Source organism: Carassius auratus, unplaced genomic scaffold (genome assembly GCF_003368295.1).
Source record: "Carassius auratus strain Wakin unplaced genomic scaffold, ASM336829v1 scaf_tig00216206, whole genome shotgun sequence".
In the NCBI taxonomy this organism is placed as follows: Eukaryota; Metazoa; Chordata; class Actinopteri; order Cypriniformes; family Cyprinidae; genus Carassius; species Carassius auratus.
This window is the reverse complement of record NW_020528456.1, coordinates 21443-44877: the sequence shown is the minus strand read 5'-3', so window position 1 is coordinate 44877 and position 23435 is coordinate 21443. Positions and strand designations below refer to the sequence as shown.

Here is a 23435-nt window from a genome sequence, read left to right as displayed (position 1 = left end):
ACTGGTTTTCCTTTGCTAAAGTAAGGAAACTTTGCTTCCTTTCTTCCTATAAGTAAACTTGCGAGACTAGCACATCTCTGTGCTACCGAGTTTAATATACAATTTAAAATACATTTATTATAAACTGTATGAACATTCTCTTTTATTTGCAATTAATATGCAGGGAAGTGGCCAAAATTAAGGAATTAATTTGAATATGTTCATGTTACAGTTTCGTTTCTCCTAAATCCTGTTTGAGACATCATCTGTCATAGCTGTATAGGTAAAAGCTCATGTGCTTATGCAGGTGTGTGTCCGTGTGAGTGGGTATGTGATTATCTTTCTTATCTTCTCTTTTCATTGGCATTAGGCACTGGGATCTTTTTCATATCCACAGGTGAGTCTACTTCATCAATCCAAATACCAATTTAACCAATTTAACATTTAGCTCTTGAATACTCAATAGTTCTACACCCCAGAGTCACGGCGGACACTCACTCCTTCGTGATCTTAGTCTATGGGTAGTGATTTTCTCGTTGTTCACCCCACAATAGCTTATCTCACAATTGCTCATCCAATTCTTGTTTACTCAGATTACATTACATTGCATACAGTACTGCAGACCTGCTCCATTCCTCAATCTCAACAACCCTGTAATCAGATTTCATGCAGGGATTTGTCAAGATTATCCCATTTTAAGAATGACAATCCCAGATTATAATCCGGATTCATTTGGAGGTTCCTAGTTTAAGAACCACATGGTACCCAATGCACAAAGCGTGTCATTTTATGGTGCCTTTAGGATGTCATGGTGTAGATGTATAGTGTGTTTAAAATACTTACAGTAGTTCTACATGTTTAATTATACTGTGTCAAAAATTGTGTTGTATTTTCAAAATGAATCCCTCTCTAATTAATAAATTAGATCAGGGGTGTCCAAAGTCGGCCTTGGAGGGCTACTGTCCTGTAAAGTTTAGCTCCAACCTTCCCCAACACACCTGTCTGAAACTTTCTAGTATGCCTAGTAAAACTTTAATTAGATGGTTCAGTTATGTTTAATTGGGGTTGGAGCTAAACTCTGTTGGACAGTGGCCCTCCACAGGACTGGACATCCCTGAGTTAGATCTATGAACCACTTATGGCGCTTTTCCATTACCAGCTCAACGACTGGATTAGTATCGCCTCGTCTCGGCTCAGTTCACTTTTCGCTCTGTTTTCCATTGCAGATAGTACCTCCACAATAGTATCTGGTAGTCATAGCGCTGCCGCAGGAAACTGTCATGACATAATCTTCTACGCGACACACACCCGCTTCCCACACACACAGGACAATGGAGGAAATCAAGTGTATGAATGAAACACCTCATTTGACCACGGCTTATTCTTCCGAGTACGCAACCTCTGGCCAAACTATTTAAAAATGGCAGGGGTTAATCAGGATTCTTCGTCTGGCGCATGCAATGATGACGCAGTGAATAGTGACAATTCTCTCTGACTAATCAGCAGTCTGCCGTGTTTTCTCGTCACATTTTAGCTCGCTCAGAACCTCGCCGGAGGTGATACGAAAAAAAGTACCAGGAAGCAGGTACAGGTACAACTTTTACACAGTGGAAAAACAAACAGAGTCAAGTTGAGGCGAGCTGGTACTTTGTAGAAAAGCGCCATTATATAAACAGTTTCTGATTCTCCTCTAGTTCTTTAAAAACTCTCTTTTCTTAATTAATTTATACATTGTAACACTTTACAAAATGGTTGAATTCATTGACATCTATTGGGGCATCGTTGCCTGATGGTTAGATAGTCGGACTTGTAACCCAAACGTCGCAGGTTTGAGTCTTACACTTACATTTATGCATTTAGCAGATGGTTTTATCCAAAGCGATTTACAGTGCATTCAGGCTATACATTTTTGCCAGTATTTGTGTTCCTTTTGCACTGATAACGCAATGCTCTACCACTAAGCCACATGAACACCTTCGGCAGGGATTTTATGTAGGGAGAGTGAGTGTCCAGCGCTCTCTCCCACCCTTAATACTACGACTGCGGTGAGACCCTTGAGCAAAGCTCCAAAAACCCAACTGCTCCCCGTTCGCCGCAGCAGTATGGCTGCCCACTGCTCTGTGTGAGTGTGAGTCTGTTCGCTACTCACTGTTGTGTGTGTATGCACTTGGATGGGATCAATGCAGAGCACAAATTCCGATTATGGGACACCATATTTGGCTGCATGTTACATCATACTTTCCACAAAAAATAAGCACAAATGTTTTTAACATTTATAATAAGAAAGGTTTCAAATTCACTATTAGCTAGTTTTATTGAGTTTTACCTCTGTATACTGCTGATTTGCTGCTTATTAATAGTTAGAAGGGGGGTTGTTAAGTTTAGGTATGGGGTAAGAATTGGATATATGGTCATGCAGAATAAGACATTAATATATATAATATATAGTACTAATAAACAGCCAATAAGGAACTAGTTAATCATGGGACTTGGCCCTTAAAATAAAGTGTTTTACCAAAAATCTTACGGACCCCAAACCTTTGGACAGTAGTCTACAGTATGTCGAAAGTAACACAAAGATTTGTGAGACAAAGGTTTAACACAAACCACGATTTATAGATATATATTGAGAATATATATTGTGAAGTGTTTTTTTTTTAATCATTTAGTTGTAACAGTTTTCAGCCCTGTGTATATAGTGTAATATACTGTATATTCAAATCCGATTCATTGCCTTAGTTTTCTCCAATCAGACTCTCTGCTTTTTAAAGTTCTGCATGTAAGAGTGCAGTGAGTTTAATGAGGGAAATGTTGACTAATGCTCAATAAATTACTCCCAGCATGCCTGTTGGGTTAATTAGCATATTAAAACAAAGCAGCCACTCAGGGCATGCAGGGGAAATCAGAAAGGAACGTTTTGAGGCTGCATCTAGATCCAAAGCCTTGAGCATCAAATGGTCACGGAGGCTGGGCTTGGCACTAGTGTGTGTTTGTACTTTATCTTACACATCGCTTGATGCAAAGCTATCATGCAAGCATAGCATAAGTTCCAAAATTGATCATGCAATATGTGAAATTTAAAGGATATTATGTGTAGTACTATGATTAATCCTAAATCCTGATCCATTTTTAGCATAAATATTTTTAACATAAAATAGACAAATAAAAGATGAACAAACTGTTTGAGATGATGAACATGCACAACAGTTGATTGGTAAAAAGAATGTTAGAAGGCTAGAGGCCTGGGGGTTTTCTGTGTACTGTGTGTGCATTATCCCGTGGCCTGGAGGCTTGTCTCATCTGAAATTGTTTTCCTCTGCTCTCCTGCATTATCTATTAACAGGGCCATTATCAGGTTTATCCACTGAGTATTATTACGTAAGCTTATGTATTCAAGTGTACACAGAAACAAACCTTCGTACACACAGTGTCTGGAACCGTGATTGAATCTGTTGATGTCAAATATTTGACTGCATTTCTGTTCCTTACAGGACTGCTTTTTGTGTTGGCCAATAACTAATCCTTCAAAACAGTGTGTGAAATCCATTTTGGTCCACCATTCTTCTCAGAGTGTATCATCATACAGTATAGAAATATCAGTTGAAATCAATGAAAAGCAAAACTTTTGTTCTTGGCCCGTAGAGCCAGAGGCATTATACTGAAGCATTTCATGTATACACACCCCATTAATTTATTACTTCCTCCTTTAATCTTCCGTACTCTCCCTTTCCCAGTTCCTGCATTTAAGAATATGTATGGAATGGAAATGGAGGGAGAGAGAGAGAGAGAGAAAGAGGCATGAAGGAGAAAGAGGGAGGGGGTTAGTCAGTAAGAAAGAGACGGAGAATTAAACCTCCCACTGCTAGAGTGTTTTTGCTCTTGATGTTAATTTTCACAGCTCCATATGGTGCTGCAGACTCTTCACCTGCAGGCATCACATACATACACACACACACACACACACACACATGCGTGCACAAACCACCCAGCCAGCACACATGCTACCTCAGGCCTGGCCTGTCACTCACATCGGCTCAGGCATCTGTCTGTTCTCTCTCTCTCTCTCTCTCTCTCTCTCTCTCTCTCTCTCTCTCTCTCCCTCACACACACTGATGCTCAAAGAGTCATTGTCCATTGTGATCTGAGATCTCAAGAGATGCCTGCTGTATTTCTGCATTGACTTCTGATGCCCTGCCCCCACTCCACTCAAACACTCAGAACTGCAAAACTGCTGCTGTTTGGTGTGTGTGAGTGAATGGGTGTGTGTTTTCTATGCATTATCTTGTCACTGTTTCTAAAAGGCTCTTTAATTTCATCTCACCCCATGTTGGGATTAATTTGCATTCTTTGTCAGGAGTTAATGGCGTCTCCCGATGGCTCGCTCTGAAAATCTTTGAAGACTGCAGACTGGCTGGCATGTGTATACAGCCTCCAGCGCTTCTCCTCCTGATTGATTTGTTGTTGCCTTTTCTGTTTTCTGGCTGTTTTGGTTTAAACCTCATATTCATCTGAATATACTGTATGATTTTTCTCTCCCAGAACTTATTGCTATTTTTAAGCAGTATCACTCTAGGAAGAGTGTTGTTGCTGTTGAGCCGCAGGTAATCACAGTCTTGGCAATATTTATAATAACAGCACAGTTTTGAGTGTGATATTACTTTTATACAACAGTTATGTAAATAAGAAGTTGATATCAAGTTACTTACAGTGTCTAAATTTGGCCAAACCATTTCACTGAAGCTCCACTCTAGGTTTTTCAGTTTTTCTTACACACTTACTGGTGAAACCCCACTCTGAGCAATCCCCCCAACAACACCCAAACAAAATCACACAACTCTTTGACTCTGCCCTGCTCACATACTTTTGTCTGAAACACCACAAACACAAACAAGTGGAGTGTTACAAACAGAGAAACTGAAACCGAAAAAAATTTGCAGTGATATGAAAATAGTCCCCAGCGAGTTTGTGTAGTTGCACTAATAGCAGAGTTGCTGGGGACTATTTTTAGGCACTGTGTAATATCATTGCGCCTGCTGCACACATGATATAGCAGCAAAGTTCCTTGACTATTACGCCAGAATGAGAGTATAGTTCCTAGCCATATCAGCTTAGAAAACTGCAACTTTTTGCTGTCGGTCTTAGTACACAATGTAACTACAGAAGATTCAAGTTTTAAATAGAAAATATCAGAACTCTTTGATCATTTTTGAGCGAGATCGTAACGGTCTAATCAAAATCAATGATCTATTTAAAGCTAAGCTAAAAGTGCTACCGCCAGACCTGGAGATCGGCTGAATGAATTCAAAAACAGCAAAACTCAACTGTTTAACTCTAGGGGAGTTGGAAAATTAGCCTATTTTCAAAAAAAGTGGAGTGTTCCTTTAACAAATTGTAAGACTTTAACATTTTCAAGAAGGAGACAAGGTGATTTTCTATGTGTTTTATCTAACTAAGGGTGTATTTACAGCAGGAAAGTCTGCTCACTTGTTTTGGTCTGGATCAAATACAATGTTGATTTTTATTTATTTTTTCTGGTGCGGTTCGCTTTCACAGTGCCCTTAATGCAAGTGAACCAAAAATTGTAAACAAAACCACGTGTGCTAAGGTCATCCATTCATTGGACGGAAATTCTCTAGCATGGAAAAGCAGGAACTACGAAAACATGCTAATCATGAAGATTTTTCTTATATGTCCCTACCATGGCATACTGACAGTCACTGTGCAGAAGACGGATTAGGCATAAAAAATCGAAAGTGAAAGATTCACTTGAAAAAAAAAAAAACACATATTCAAGACTTTTTTTTTTTTTTTTTGTATTTTTTTTTTTTTTACCTTTAACTGTGACTCCTCTTTCCAACAGAAATGCTAAGTAGAAACCTTAAGTATTGTATTGTTATAACATGATTATGAAAAAAATAACCCCTGTTAAACAAGTTATATTATTGTCAAAGAAACTATTTTTATCCCCATGGCTGTGATGCTTTTTGAGATGCATGCTATATCATGAATGTACTTCTAGTCAAACATATAAACCTGGAGGTGAATAAAATGCAGGAAATATGAAATTAATGGGAAAAAATGCTTGGTGAAGCTTATCCTAGCTATTAGCTGATGTGTTTTCATTATGTAAATGATGTTAACGCATCATGCCCATATCTTGCCATCAGTGTTTTCGTAATCTTCCCCCAGTGATCATGAACATGTATTGGTACAACGCTTGTGATGGTAACTTGCTAATTGCATGTTTTTGCTCTCACTTACTCTCACCTAAAAAAAATTCCCTTGCAGATTCAAAAGAACCAGGGTTCCTTAATGGGTAAGTGTTTTTCATGTATTTTCTGAGATGTAGCGGCTCCTCTCGCAGTTTTCTCCTCACCTCGCTTGGTTGCCTCCCTCTGAAGTTAATACCAGACAATAATACGCTCGGTCTTAACAGCCTGTATTCAGATTAGGTGCCATTAGAAATAAGAAAACATTACAGATCAAATGGCTTTTCCTGAGTCAGAGTGCATTTGATTAAGCTGTATTGCTACCTGTTTTATTGCATTAATGATTTTATTTCCTTTGCACTGTAAGGTCGTTGTATGGGGTCTAATCTCTTTTTCTTCTACCCCCCCTCTGTCACAGCCTCTTCAGTTATTGCAGTGCGTTGTTGATGAGGTGAGTCTGTGTCCCATGTACAAAACCGTCTTTAATGGAGTGGAAAGCTGATATTTTGTTTCCTAATGAAGTGAGGTGTATTATCAGCTCTGCTCAGGGTTTGAGCTGTCGAGAGCTCGGTCGTGTTGATGTCAAGGCCTTGAGCGGAACAATTGGCTTAACTCTGGATTCGGAAATTCAGCCCAACTTGAAAATATATTGAGGAAGCTTGGGCAGCAGATTGTAGCTGTTTTTAGATTAACAGTAAAACGTTCAATAAATAAATGACTACATTTTATGTATTTTCTCATTTTACAAACTCATTTATCTGATGTTTGTCGGACTGTGATAGCAGCTCAACGTTATTAAATTAGTTCATGCATTGTTTTTTGTTCTCTATATTTCTTTCTCTTTCATTCAGCCTCTTGGACATGTGTAAACATGCATACACACACACACACACACATACACACACACACAGAGAGAGTGGTGGTTTAATGTAGCATGACAGGGCTCTGGACAACTGAGGGTTGTGGACCACAGAGTTGTTGCATTAACCTTGACATATGTTAGGTGCCAAAATACACCCAGCTAAACCCTGACTCACCCTTATCTCTCTGAGGAGTTGAGTCAGGGTCAGTTAAACTCAGATATTCCTTGAAATAGATATCGCTCTTGTGTTAAACTCACTTCTTTGATATACACACTTTTCTACCTCTGGTATGTATGTAGAGTTGTATGCTGTATTTCACCCAGTCAGCTTAGTGATTCTTCAGATTTTACTGCTCCTGAGGCAATTGTTTGCTGTGTGTGTGTGTGTGTGTGTGTACACATATGCCCACAAAGGCTGCATTTATTTAATTAAAAATACATAATATTATGAATGATTATTTTTACGATGCAAATGACTGTTTTCTATGTTGATATATTTGAAAATATAATTTCATTTATTCCTAATTATATAATATAATATTTAATTTATTCATGTGATTCCAAAGGTGAATTTTCTTTTCACTTATTTATTCTTCAGAATTCATTTAAATTTCTGACCAGGTCAAACATTTCTTACAATTATCAATGTTGAAAATGATTATAAGAACAGTTATAAGTAATGCGAAAAAAGATTATAGGGTCTCATTCATGAAACATTCGTAAATATACGAGCAAATATCTGAGTGATTTGCGCGTAAAGAGAACTTCCCGAAAACTCTTCTCCTGATTCACAAAACTTCGTAAACGTCAGATGTGATAGTGAAATGTGTGTGTGTGTTAATGAATTCCAATCAGTCGTAAATGGGATGCGCTTTCACGCTCACTCTCAATTACCATAAATCCCGCCTATTAAATCCGACTGACAACTATATGTGAGCATCATATTATGACACCAAACGAAGGATTTCAACATGTCTTCTCAAAAGCGACTGAAAAAGAAACATTTCTCATCTGCAGAAATTGAAGTTTTATTATCAGAAGTTCATTCAAAATGCCACATTTTATTTTCAAGCGTACTAGTGGCTTATCAGGTCCTAAAAAAGGAAGTTTGGCAGCATATTACAGATCCTATTACTGGCTCTCATAATAAAAGTTCAAAGAAAAACCGTATGTAATTAATATATATATATTTTTTTTTTTTCAAAATGCTGTGTAAATATGTACCCGATTAAGGTTAATTAAAATGCAGCCGTATTAATGAGCAAAACATTCAGAAGTTAAACGCACTATTTACGCGTGGCTGGGAGCAGGTGTAGATTTCTTTCGTACCAACTAACATTTGGAAAATACGAACGTTTTAATGAATCCGAAAATTTACGCCAAAACCACTTTACACGCGACTTACACAAAAATTCGTTCTGCTCGTGTTTCATGAATGAGACCCATTGAGCAGTAAATCAGCATATTAGAGTCATCTCTGAAGGATTTTGAAGATTGGGATATAAAGATTGGAATAATTGCACCTCAAATTTTGTTTTGAAAAAATACACACACACACACACGAGGGGCCATACAAGCCATGATTTAATCTGACACTCTCACACACTTACATTCTCCTTTAACATACATAAATTTCTGCTTTCACACACATACATTCTCCTTTCACATACATCTGTCTACCTTTTTTTGGTATCCTGTTTAAGCAGGAAGTCATTCTCAGACCAGCAATACATAACATGTGCAGGACTTGCTCAGCTCTTGCTGCTATTCAAAGATATCATGTTTTCATTTCAAGTACATATTTTAAGTTTTTAACTTTAAAATATCGTTATGTAACCTACGTGTTCTACAGGTCTGTGTACAAGTGTTATGATACAGATTTTGATCATATTTCTTGGTGGGCGAGTGCATGCGGGAAGAGACTCGTGTGTGTGCGTGGGATGCGGGAGAATAAAATTATTTGTGTGATTCCCACAAAATAGAAATTATCTATACATAAAGTGTCTAAAACATAAAAAAAATTATTTATCTGTTGCACAAAAGCAAAAAGAACAACTTATATTAACATTAAAATGATTGACGTGCAAACAAGACATAGTTTATAACACATGTTTAAAGGGTTGCTGATCAGACTTGAGGATGATTTATACTCTACGCATCCGCAATTTCGCTTGGGGGCAGGTGTAAATATGATGTCATCGCTGTGTTGGCAGAAGTTTGCTATGAGTGTGCGCAAACTCGTTTCGTGTGGGGGTGTACACAGCATTTTTTTTTTTACTTTCCGCACTATTCCTCATCCGAAGATGCACGGGTACAGGGGGATTCTGGCTGAACATGCATGTCTGTGTCAGCATTTGTGTGAAAACAGCAGCAGTTTGATGTAAAATTCAAACTCCATCAGGTGCTTTTTGACGCTTTTACGGGAAAACAGTGCAAAGGTTTGTCCAAGGCTTTTTACTTGAATTGTTTTATTTTTAATTTATAAAAATATAATTAAAATTAATTTAGATACTATATATATATATATATATATATATATATATAAACTATTTGCTTAAAATTGTCTTGTGTTTGATGCGAATTAAAGGCAATAGTTTGTAAACAGTTTGTACATAAATAATTAATTAATTCATGAATTAACACATCATGCGATAAATCTTGTACCCAGAGATTATCTTAGAAGGGAGATGAGAGGGTCTGTATTACTTATTATTGAAGAATGTGTATGCAGCTATTGAATGCAGCTATTGAATTTCAGTCAGAGTTGTACGACACTCAATCTCCGTTTACTGATCCCATAGGAATGAATAGCCGCATTTCCATTGTCGGGCCAAAAGCGGGCGTGCTAGTGTGTGCCAGGGCCAGTCGCATTTCCACTGTCACTTCCGGGGCTTGATCGTGCCTCGTCGGTGCTTCCTCGGGGCCAACGGCCCGGGTTTTTTTGGCCCGACGAAAACCTTGGGCCAAAGCGGCCCAGCTGGGGCTAGAGGAGGGGTTATGAACAAAGGTGGAGTTTCACCGGGTCTGGAGAGCATCAAAACTCACTTTCAGTCAGCAGCGAGTTTTGAAATAACTTGACTTCAGCTTCTTATTCTCTATCACAATCGTGCATTATTTAGTAACATATTTTATCTGTCATAAGTCTCGTCTTGAGAGTTGAGGTCCAGCAGTTGATTTCTGGAATATAATGGCCAATCACCGCAGTAATTAAAATTGCACGCTCAACAATCCTCTCATTTGAAAACACTAAGTGTAGACACTGTGAAAGATTCATTATGCATGCATTAATTGTGCTTTGTGAGATTGCGATTTAACTGAGATGTCAGGTTTTAGTGATGATAAAGGAAGTGTCCTGCTCGCATTCTGCAATGCCAAACCATGCACGCAGCAGTCCATGCTTGCTTTTCTGTTAAAAATAACAGTGGTTTGTGAATGTTGATGCTTAGCCTAAATAACAAATATTTATTTTATGTTTATGCTAGGGTGTTGTGGATCTTATGAGATGTTATAGAACCATTTCATGTAAATTTCTTTGATGTACTGGAAATTTTTGTTTTTTTACATAGATTACTTTTATGCTGGGACTTTTTGTGGGTGGGAGTGGGACCAGATAAGATTCAAGATATAATGAAACATCTGAAAAGCGAAGGTCCCTATATGTGTGTGTGAGAGTAGAAATGTATGCATGTGAATGGAGAACGTAAATGTGTGAAAGCAAAAATATATGTATGTGAAAGGAGAATGTATGTTGTGTAGGGTTATTGTGTAATGTATGTGTGTGTGAGGGTAGAAATGAATGCATGTGTAAGGAGAATGAAAGTGTGTGAAAGCAAAAATATATGAAAGGAAAATGTAAGTGTGTGACAGTGCCAGAATTTATTATGGCTTGTATGGCCACACACGCACACAAATGTACTGTATGTATGTGTATATATACATATGTATGTATGTGACCCTGGACCACCAAACCAGTCATAAGGGTAAAAAAGCTTTCCAATGATGTATGGTTCTTTAAGACGATATTTGGCCAACAATACAACTATTAAAAAATCTTGAATCTGAGTTTGCAAAGAAATCTAAATATTGAGAAAATCGCCTTGAAAGTTGTCCAAATGAAGTTCTTAGCAATGTATATTACTAATCAAAAATGAAGTTTTAATATATTTACAGTAGAAAATTAAAAAAATATATTTATAGAACATGATCATTACTTAATATCCTAATGATTTTTGACATAAAAGAAAATCAATCATTTTGACCCATACAATGTATTTTTGGCTATTGCTATTCTATGCAATTTTTTTTTTCCTAGGTAAAAAGTAAGATGACAACATCTGTTAAATTTATTTAATACAGAATGGCTGTACCTTTCCAAAGCTCAGAAGATTAGTTCCTTAAATGAGCAGATCCGAGGAGTAACGAGAGGTCATCTTGTACTACACTCAACCCTCACACAATCCCCAAATTTGCATCAGTCTTCTCAGCACTTAGCTAAAGGCTGTAGGCCATAACTCCGACATTTAAATGCGCTTTCCACTGCTATGTGAGTAATTAATAAGTAATTGTGTTAATTGTATGTGTTGGGGGAGCCTCTCCCTTCTCTTCTCTGCTTGAGCTACTCACTGACACATGCTAATAACAGAACGCCACAGAGAGATGAAGGAGAGGGAAGCATAAACACACATTAAACATACCCAACGTGTCCTTTCTGCTTTAGATCGCTGCACATAATTAATAATTAAACGGCCGCTCATGTAATGAGTTGACCTGCTTGAACTGTTCATTACTCATCCGGCAGAGACATCACTCAAACTATTTTCTGCCGTGCCCTTCGCTCCGTCTCCCTCAGGCCAAAAGTGTGCCGCCACGCTGCTGCTGACTGCATTCAGCTGACCGAGGCCTTATTACTCACTGCCACTGTTTTACAACCTTCGGAGAGAGACGGTGAGAGAGAGCTTGAGACGGGAGTTGTGGGTACTCCCCAGGACCTACTTTAAAGAGTGCACAGACTGAGAAAGAGACAGGAGAAAAGAGAACGTTTAGAAACTATGCCTGAGAGAATATGGAAAATCAGGCAGAATAAAGAGGATATCTGCTCAAGAAGGACATCAAGACCAGTCAATAAAAAAAAATATGAATTATATTCTGTGAAGGGAATGTACAATCAGAGACCCATTAAATGTGAGTTTACCATCAGTAATGTTGAAAAGTCACTAGAAGGAAATAAAAGTATCATCATAAGAGAGAAATTCAGGACGTTCACAGGTAGTTGATCTATTAATCTGAGCACTTTGACTTCGAGAGGACAGTCTGGCTGCAGTTTTACACTCATTTTTAAAACACAAGAACCCCACTTTCTTTCCCATTCAATTCTGCTCTGTAATGATTCATTTGTTTTCTGCTCATTCACCAGCAGCTTTACACATCCACCTCTGGAACATCAGGACATCCATGGTGTTTTTTTTTTCTTTCTTAGTAACAATATTTGAATGGTATGAAAATCTAAATATCTGATCTAACTGACTGTACCTCAGCAAACTTCAGATGATTTGTTACCTAAATTTGCAGATCCGTTCACAAAGAATGCATTTTCCATTCTACATCACTATTGCCATTGTTTTTGTTTTTTTGTGGAAACGTGCTAGATGTTTGACTGTTGCACTCACATCTTGCGTCTTTTGCTGTATTTTGTGCCTGACAGTGATAGAAAATGAGACTCAAGTTGAAATACGTTTGACTTTATATAAACTTGTCTTGAGGCTTTGCCTTTTTCCCCCCATTTCTCTGCCCACATCTCACATTTTTAAAAGCAAAAACACTTTCTGTGTGAATGGCCCTTAAGGACGTTCAAGGGGTCATCTTTTATGACACTCAAACAATCCCCGACATTGCAACAGTCTCCTTGGCATTTGGGTAAAACCTGTATGTTACCATCAGTAATGCTGAGCATGAGCTAACCATTGGAAATTCAGAAAGGTTGCTAAAAAACAAAGAAGTGTCATGAAGTTTATGGGAGAAATTCAGAAAGGTTACAGGTCATTGATTTAGTAATCTGACCACTTGGACTTGGAGAGGATGCCGGTGTGACAGTCCAGCTTGTTTCAAGAGCATTGTTTGTGAGTTGTATATGGCTGGTTTCCATGGTGACCCTGGTAGAAATAATCAGTCACAGGGCTCATGGGAAGGGTGAATAAACAGCTAAATAAGGTGAAGCATTAAAGCAGTTCCTTTCTTTTTTCGTCCTTTTGTTTACTCTTTCCCCTCTTTTATTTCTCTCTAAATCCCTCGGTCAGGTCCAGCTCTTCTTGGTGTCTAATAGTTGATGCTGATTTGTAGTGTCCACTTGTCCATCTGCACGGCAGCTCGTCTTTAATTGTCCCTCTCTGGTCGTGTGTTGAAACAACCCTGATGCTTCTACTAAGACTCAGGCTTAAATTCACCTCTGTAATTACTGATCTAATTTTGCCTAATAATTGCTGCTGGGCAATTACATGTATATTTACTGCTGGTATTGTGGAGGAAGACGGGCCATGGTCTGGCTCTGTTTGTAGTGTTGGATAATGGCAGCAAGCTGCATAATTTAACAGTGCTTTCATCATCATCCTCATCATGTAACCGCCACATCAAAGACCAAGGTTTGTGTGTCCTCAAGTGTACATGCATCTGTTTGTGTTTGTGTGTGAGGCTGTGTGCATCTCGCTGTATCTACATTAAAGCTGAAACAACGAATCGATTTAATCGATTAAAATCGATTATTAAAATAGTTGTCAACTAATTTAGTAATCGATTCGTCGCTAAATAAATTTTATTTGCCATAAGCGGCTCATTTCGTGCATATTTCAAATCTGCGGTGACCAAAGTGTGGCAGTAATGAGCCACCGGAGGTTTTACTCAGTCAGTACAGCAGGTGAAGTAGCGAATAGCCAATAGCTGGCCTCGTTTTATGTCACGTGCTTCCCCGAACAGCGTCTCTCTGCAGCATTCAGCGGGAAGTGGGAGTACTTTACTTTGAGCCTTCAAAATGAAGAGTAACCTGTAAACTCTGCACTACTGAACTGTTTAATGGGCCGTTCACATATCGTGTCTTTTGCGTGCTCAAGTTCGTTATTTCCTATGTAGGCGCGCAGTATGCACTCTCATAATGGAAGCGACGCGGTCGCGACACGCACGCGGTGCGATGCGCCCGTTTTTCCAGGCGCGTCCACACCGCATCCATTTATCCTTTGCTGAAATTTCCGGGTCTTCATGGAGAGGGCACGTCATGGAGAGAGCTTAGTAAAGCTTAGTGCTTAGCAAAGGCAGACGCCTCAGGGGCGCTTCTGCCCGAGCGCTTTGGAAAGAAGGAGGAAGCGGCGCGACTAGCGTTTTCCACGCGTTTTTAGGTGCGATATGTGAACGGCCCCTAAGAATTTTATTTGTGCAGATTCTCCAGTACAAGGTTGTTTGCAAATGTTTTGTCGTAAAAGCTGATAACATTGCTTTTTAACAGTTAACATTTAAAGCTTTACAAACATGTCATGTGATCAGTTTGTCGTTTACCAGTTCATAATTCAGACTTGCAGCCTAATTATGACTGAATGAGAGAGGTAAATGTTTGAGTATATTTAAAATGCACTTCTTTTCTAAGTATTCACTGCTCTTTTTCACACAGCAGGTTTTTTGTGTGTGTCCCAATTTTTTTTTATGGACAACCTTCTGATGGATTTTACTTTAAATTGTGAGTTCCATTCAGGTTTCATGCCATTGGCACTTTTTTTCGAAGGATTGTTTACAATTTCACAGCATAAGCTATAAAGCTTTTTCCCAGTAAATAATAAAATACAATGCACTGCAATTTTATTCTGTTTTATCCTTATACTTCGTGAAAATATGTTCTCAAAGATTCCTTAAGCTTTGTTTGGGATGTTAAACTACTTTAGGAGCTCTAAGGACTGCCATGGTGAAAACAATATTTGAAATCTCCTTGTGAATTTTGCTAGAGTATGGGTCAGTGTTTTGATTGCAGAAGAGTTCGACAAAGGATTACTAACATAATAAAACAACTCCAGGTGTATTTTTGATGAGGATATGACAATGCAAAATGGTTAAAATCTCTTAAAAATCTATGCTGAATGATAAAGACCCTTTATTAATAATTTACTTGGGGAAAAAAATGGAAAAAAAAACTAAAATATAAGTACATAAACCGATTAATCGATTAATCGTAAAAATAATCGACAGATTAATCGATTATCAAAATAATCGTTAGTTGCAGCCCTAATCTACATGTGTCTGTGTATGGTTACGAGTAGGGCTGTCACGATAACAAATTTTGCTGGACGATAAATTGTCCAAGAAATTATCGCAATAAACGACAATATTGTCATTCTAAGACCAGTTTCAACTAATCTAATGATAATGGCATAATAACGCAGGTACACCTTTTCAAAGATCAATACACTTTTATTTTATTTTATGGCAGATTCAAAGCAAGAAATACCAAAATGTTGACTTTGTGTGGCTTAAAATGTATTAATTTTGTATGTTATATTATGTTTATATTCCAGTTAGGGATGCTCATATTGACCTTTAACCGAAAGTAAACATTTCGACTGATGAAGGGGCCGTTCACATATCACGTCTTTTTTTGTGCTCAAGTTCGTTATTTAAGTGTGGTATGCCCGCTCATAATGGAAGTGACGTGGTGCAACGCACTCGTTTTTTCCAGGCCCGTCAGCACTGCATCTAGTTAAAAAAACATCTCAGCTTTTCAGAATGACGCAAGCGCACCAGGTCATGTGACATGAACCAACTCAATCAGCTTCCTTCGGGGTGAAAATCCCCATTGTTTTTTTAAAATGGGGTGCACCCAAACACTGGAAAAAAACACGTTTTTTTTACTTTTCTTCGTAAACAAATCTTGTAACATAGTTACAGCAAGGGTTTTTCGGTGGTGGAAATCCATTACTGAAATGTCCTTGTACCATCGCTGCTGATGGATGCTTAGCAATGATAGACGCCTCAGGAGCGAAAACAATGCGTGTGTGTGTGTGTGTGTGTGTGAACTCACTGGGCACGTAGACACATGCAACCACACGCCTACAGACATATTTAGCTGAGCAAGCCAATTGAAGCGAAAAGTACAGTAGGCCCATTTCGAGAGAAAGGGCAACGAAGTTACTTGCAAAATATGCTACGCTGTATTAAAATAAAGCAGTAGTGCAAGTACAATGCAATATCACTTGAGACGTTGGAGACGTTATCACTTGATATATATATATATATATATATATATATATATATATATATACAGTACAGACCAAATGTTTTGAAACATTACTATTTTTGATGTTTTTGTAAGAAGTTTCTTCTGCTCATCAAGCCTGCATTTATTTGATCAAAACTACAGAAAAAAACAGTAATATTTAGAAATATTATTACAACTTAAAATAATAGTTTTCTATTTGAATATACTTTAAAAAAAAAAATTTATTCCTGTGATGCAAAGCTAAATTTTCAGCATCATTACTCCAGCCTTCAGTGTCACATGTAACATCCAGTCTATCATCATTTAGAAATCTTTCTAATATTCTTATTTATTATGAGTGTTGGAAACAGTTCTGCTGGCTAATATATTTGATGAATAAAAGGTTAAAAAGAACTGCATTTATAAATGTATATATATATAATATATTTTTTTTACTATCACTTTTTATCAATTTAACACATCCTTGCTGAATAAAAGTATTGATTTTATTTAAAAAGAAGAGAAAAAAAATGAATGACCCCAAATTACTGACCAGTAGTGAATATTGTTGTTAAAAATATTTATATTTTAAAAACATAGTTGCTTTTTATTTTTTTTTATTCATCAAAGTATCCTAAAAAAGTAACACATTCTGAAAAAATATTAAGCAGCAGAACTGTTTCCAACTTTGATAATGAATCATCATATTAGAATGATTTCTAAAGGATCATGTGACATTACAGCAAAGTCTAGCAGTGTGCTGTGGACCCCAGGCTGTGAGTCTTGGCTGTAGAATGATGTATAGCTGCAGTAGTGCACCTCTGGCTATGTTCATTTGAATAGGTGTGTTTCAAACCCCCTAGATCACAGAAAATTAGGGCTTCATTCAAAAAAAATAAAATAAAAGGAGAGTTTGGCTTTGGCTAAAAGAAACACAAATGGCTTTTTCATTTACAAATTTCTCAGTAAACAACATGGTATTCAAATGCACTTAAGTTCACTAACCCACTTCTTACTTTAACACGGGCAGCTATTTTGTGTGTGTGTGTCTAATAAGGGAGACATACAAATGTGCAGGGCAGGGTTGCCTCCAGGACAGGTTTGAAAACCACTGACTTAGTGAATCTGAGTCAAACCACTAACTCCTGAGTGTCTGAGTCAGTTTTGTGAATGAGTCATTAAAAAGGACCTTCATGAGAGTTATTCCGACATTACGTCTAATGTACAAATATTTCTAGACCTTCTCCAATAACAACTTGATTTCAGTTTTTTGGTAGAACGTGCAACCTTTTTAGTACCCCCAAAACCTTTCTATCACATAATTCCTTTCTATCATCCTGCTATCCGCGTGTGTATATATATATGTGTGTGTTTTCAAACTGCAACAGGATTGCTTGTATTGTGCAAAAAAAAAAAAAAAAAAAGATCTAATTTAATTCCTACTAGCCGTTAAAGTGGTTTCTTCTTCTCTGTCACTGGCAAACAGACATTCCCTAAAAGAAAATCTATTCACTTTCCCTTCCCAAGCAAAAGTCCTTCCCAGACACCTTGAATCTCAGTTCTGTCTTTAACATCAAAGGCTTTTGTGTTGATGTCATCCATTCTTTTCCCTGAGGTCATAATAATTCAAAGCATAGTTATGGATGGAATACAAATAATATTCTCTATCTTCTCTAGCCTTAGATGAAAGAGGCGCTTCAGTATTCTGATGAAAGTTGTATTATACTGAATGTCTTCGTTCGATTTCAGAGGTGTCTGAATACATACATGAAAGCAAGGTTCCTATTTACACAGTTAGAAATAGATCTGGAATTTGACTTTACTTGTTCCATTTGGTTTCAATGTGTCTGTCCTTTAGAAGTATCTGATTTAATTTCCTTACCCTGTTGACATTTATTTGGAAGTTGAGGTCATAACTAAATGTTTTTATCAATGCCTTCTGCCTTCTGTGAGCCCATGAATGGATCTATTGCTCTGAGAGTGTAAGCTTCCAGTGTCCAACAAAAGAGGGGTTCAGGTGCTTCCAAAATTTAATATACACCACTGCTTTTGAATGTCCACACATAGAATACCTCATTATGGACTGTAACCCTTTTGCAAACTAGTCAAGGCCACACAAAATCTAGGAATTATATTTTTCTGTAAAGTATAAACATTGTGTTGATATTTTTATTCTATATTGTGGATATTTTTGTAAATAATGATTTTGACAATATATATATTTGTTTCTTTTTTAGGATCCTCCGGTGCTTCCAATCCAATTCCAATTTGTCCACTTCGTTTCACAATGGTGAGTGTGTCCAATATCAACCGAACACTTGTTTTCTCTCTTTTACCTCTCATAAATAAATAAATCATGGTGTAATGAATTTGCACTGATAAGCCACAACATTTTAGTAAATAAAAACATTAATACATTCAGGACATCGAAACTAGAGCTAATCACAAGCTGCCAAATGTCTGACAGTGACGTATAATTTGCCAATATTATGTAATAAAGTGACAGCTGAAAGTTACTTTATGCATTCATGCTAAGAAATTATAAGGATTTATTGTTCAGATCCCCACTTTGAAACTTAGGCATATAGAGTTGTACACCAGTTTTACCCCTCACAGAATATTCAAAATGTTCATAATTTTAACAAAATAAGAGGGATCTTGAAAATTGCATGTTATTTTTTTATTTAGTACTCTCTCTCGCTATTTCAGATAACAGATGTTTATATGTACTCCACAAGACAAAATAAGAACTGAATTTATAAAAATGGCCCTTTTCAAAAGTTCTTAATACTGTGTGTCATTTCCTGGATGAACCATATATGTTTTCATGTTTTGTGATAGTTGTTCATGAGTCTCTTGTTGGTCCTGAACAGTTCAACTGTCTGTTGTTCTTCAGAAAAATCCCTCCAGCTCCTGCACATTCTTTGGTTTTCCAGCATCTTCTGCATATCTGAACCCTGTCCAACACTGACTGTATGATTTTTAGATCCATCTTTTTAAACCGAGGACATTTGAGGGACTCATGCATAACAATAACCAAAAGGTGAAAACATTTGTGATCTGTGAAATGTGATCTTTAATCAAAATAAGAAAAATGTACACATAAGTTTACATAAATGCAGCATTGGCTTTCTTTCAAAAACATTTAAAAAAATCATGGTGACTCCAGCCAGCCATGTATAAAACACATAACATTAGTAGTGGTCTAACACACAATAGCCTTTCCTTAGTCTAGAGACCAGACAGTACAATAGTTAGACTAGCTGTACACAACAATAAATATTTACCCAACATCTGTCCCTTGTTTACTGACCTCAAACACATCCGCACTCAAATTTGCCTTCCACAGATCATGCCCCAAGAAACCAGAATTCCCTACCAACCTCTTTTATGGTTTGTCTGGCACACTGGGCCTGTGGCCTTGACGGGTGAAGCCAGATGTTTTGGGATTTGTTCAGCAGCTGATGTTTACCTGCAACACACTTTATTTACACAAACAGGTCACCTGGCTCACTAGTGCCACCCCTGCCTGATGCTGCTCTTCCAACATCCTTTTCTATTATTAGCCTGCTCTGTGTGTGTGTGTGTGTAATTCATCATGGTCCAAATAGGCCCCTCTGTAGGCCGCTCTGTCCCTCTAATCCCTCCCATTTCTTATCTGGGTCAGCTTGACTAATTTTCTTGCGTTAAGGTGTGATCTGTGCCGAGGAGAATTGATAATTACTTACCTCTCCCTTTATCACTTTGAGATGCTGTTACATTAGCCTTAACGGTACAATGATAATGATATGCTGGATGTATGTTCTGATAGTTTTAGTAGAAGGGATTTATTATGAATTATTACAAACCCGAATCCAACAAAGTTGGGACATTGTACACATTTTGAGTAAAAAAGGAATGTAATAATTTACCAATTTCATAAACTTATATTCTATTCACAATCGAATATCATATCAAATGTTGAAAGTGAGACATTTTGAAATGTCATGCCAAATATTGGCTCATTTTGGATTTCATGAGATCTACAGGTAGCAATAGGAGGCCGGAAAAGTTAAATGTACATATACTGTAAGGAACAGCTGGAGGACCAATTTGCAACTTATTAGGTCAATTGACAACATGATTTGGTATGAAGTGTGTCTCTCAGAGTGGCAGTGTCTCTCAGAAGTCAAGATGGGTAGAGGATCTCCAATTCCCCCAATGCTGTGGCGAAAAATAGTGGAGCAACAATCAAATTGCAAAGAGTTTGAAGTTATCATTATCTACAGTGCATAATATCATCCAAAGGGGGCAGCTGTGGCCTAATGGTTAGAGACTTGGTACCCGAAGGTCGCGGATCGAGTCTCGGTGCTGGCAGGAGTTGTAGGTGGGAGTGAGTGAATGAACATCGCTTTCTTCCACCCTCAATACCCATGGCTGAAGTGCCCTTGAGCAAGGCACTGAACCCCCAGTTGCTCCCTGGGCGCTGGATCTATAGCTGCCCACTGCCCTGGGTGTGTGTTCATGGTGTGTTCACTTCTCACTGGTGTGTGTGCACTTGGATGGGTTAAATGCAGAGTACCAATTCTGAGTATGGGTTAACATACTTGGCAAATGTTACGACTTTCACTTTCAAGGATCTGGAACAATCTCTGTGCGTAAGGGTCAAGGCCGGAAAACCATACTGGATGCCTGTGATCTTCGGGCCCTTAGACGGCACTGCATCACATACAGAAATGCTACTATAATGAAAAACACAACATGGGCTCAGGTATACTTCCAGAAAACATTGTCGGTGAAAACAATCCACGTGCCATTCACCGTTGCCAGCTAAAATTCTGTAGGTCAGAACAGAAGCCATATCTAACCATGATCCAGAAGCACAGGACTTTTCTTTGGGCCAAGGCTCATTTAAAATGGACTGTGGTAAAGTGGAAAACTGTTCTGTGGTCAGAAGAATCAAAATTTGAAGTTCTTTTTGGAAAACTGGGACGCCATGTCATCCGAACTAAAGAGGACAAGGACAACCCAAGTTGTTATCAGTGCTCAGTTCAGAAGCCTGCATCTCTGATGGTATGGGGTTGAATGAGTGCGTGTGGCATGGGCAGCTTACACATCTGGAAAGGCATCATCAATGCCGGTATATCCAAGTTCAAGAACAACATATGCTCCCATCCAGACGTCGTCTCTTTCAGGGAAGACCTTGCATTTTCAAACATGACAATGCCAGACCACATACTGCATCAATTACAACATCATGACTGCGTAGGAGGAGGATCAGGGTACTGAAATGGCCAGCCTGCAGACCAGATCTTTCACCCATAGAAAACATTTGGTGCATCATACAGAGGAAGATACGACGAAGATGACCTAAGACAGTTGAGCAACTAGAAGCCTGTATTAGACAAGAATGGGACAACATTCCTATTCCTAAACTTGAGCAACTTGTCTCCTCAGTCCCTGGACGTTTTCAGACTGTCATAAAAAGAAGAGGGGATGCCACACAGTGGTAAACATGGCATTGTCCCAACTTTTTTGAGATGTGTTGATGCCATGAAATTTAAAATCAACTTATTTTCCCTTAAAATGAAATATTTTCTCAGTTTAAACATTTGATATGTCATTTATGAATAAAATATACAAATTTGAAACTTCCACATCATCGCATTCTGTTTTTATTCACAATTTGTAGTGTCCCAACTTGGAATCGGGTTTATGTGTAGCATTACTCTTTATTGAGTTCATAATCCTAAGAAAACTGTTAGAATTCTAAACTTCCTCTTGAGTTTAAAAGATTGTGTATTGACACCAAATAGATAATTAGATTAATAATTAACTAATTAGATTTTATTTTTATATTTTCTGTTTTCATTTAATTTTGAGACATTTTTAGTCTTTTTTCTTTTCTTTTAATTTATTAGTTTGAGTTTTAGTTTGTTATTTTAGTACTTAAACGTAGGGCAGGAATACACTACATGACTTTAGCCGACCTCTACATCTTGTGTGATGGTCACAGTCACAGACTCTATTATTTAAGCCATTATTTGAGTCCATTCATTCTGACTCTGAGGAAATCAAACATGTTTCATATTGTGAGCCAATTTTAGTGCACATTGTTTATATACACACTCATCTCCTAGCAACAAGGCATGTGTTTCTTCCTGAGTTTGTTGTGTTCTGAGTTGATTAGTATTTGATGGCCAGCTTTTTCTCTGTGACTATTTATAAAAGCCAGCAAGTGCATGGTGCATAGTGTGTTAAAATCTATTACTGACTAATGTATTTGTATTGTCACCTAATGAAGAGTTTGGGATGCATGATAACTGCATTTATGTGTTAACTTTTCTTTACCGACATATCAATATTGCAATTGCAAGCATTGACATTTCTATACTAAACTTACAAAAAGGCATGTTCACATATTAAATGTTACACTTGATGTGTTATTATAAAGGCCTTCAGGTACACCATGTATACTGGAACATGATTAAAGTTGGTATTTGAGGAAATGGCAGGTACTTGACAAAAAGTCCTTGAATCTGGTTTTCATTAAAGAGTGGGAATTTGTCAGGTCTTGTGCTGTTTCTGGCTGTGTGAATCACCTGCTGCTATAAAGTCCTTTGATATGCTTTCAAACAGAGCGATTAAAGTAGATTTTTCACAAGGTCCCTGATCACTTCACTCTGACCTTAAAAGTTTCAGAGGCACATTTCAACATGGATTGTTTTGTGAACTTGGTGCTGAAAGGGATGTGCAGTGCCAAATAAAAGGTCCTTTAACTCTTAAAACCCAGCGGGAAACCACCAACACACACACACACACAAAAATCAAATTACTAAGTAACCACTGAATGGAATAACACAAAATAGGTATCATTTTAAAGCTTAGAATCTCTGTTTTTTAATGCATGTAATTATTCTGACTCTTATTGATTGCTGACCAGTCCCTCTAAACCCTCTTAAGTGTACTGTGGGCAGGACTATTTCATTCATTGGATCTAAATATATTACTTAATGTATTAACACACCTGTTTTTTTCGGATACAAAAAGAATTAGTGTCGATTTAACATTACAGTTGAAACACTGATGGCAGATTAACTATTCTTACAATGCTTTTCATACTGTTCTGGACCTTGATAGTGTAACCTACTTGGCAGTCCATGGGACAGTGACAAGCCTC

At 37.7% G+C, this 23435-nt stretch overlaps 1 protein-coding gene across 9 annotated transcripts in view; it reads left to right on the top strand.

Annotated features, from left to right (window-relative positions):
• LOC113097373 (dual specificity mitogen-activated protein kinase kinase 5-like) overlaps positions 1-23435 on the top strand; it is a 56325-nt gene that overhangs the window by 24749 nt on the left and 8141 nt on the right. For 5 of the 9 annotated variants that reach the window (XR_003288834.1, XR_003288831.1, XR_003288830.1 and 2 more), the window contains 3 exons: positions 6268-6295; positions 6607-6639; positions 18514-18566. Coding sequence is in view for 2 of the 9 variants with exons in the window: in XM_026262618.1 (XP_026118403.1) it covers positions 6126-6295; positions 6607-6639; positions 18514-18566; positions 19626-19708 (339 nt within the window). In the remaining 7 variants the exon portion in view is untranslated. Of the gene's footprint in view, positions 1-349; positions 4581-5804; positions 6296-6606; positions 6640-18513; positions 18567-19625; positions 20512-23435 lie in introns of those variants that run through there. The other 4 variants (XR_003288832.1, XR_003288833.1, XM_026262618.1 and 1 more) reach the window with 4 other exon arrangements.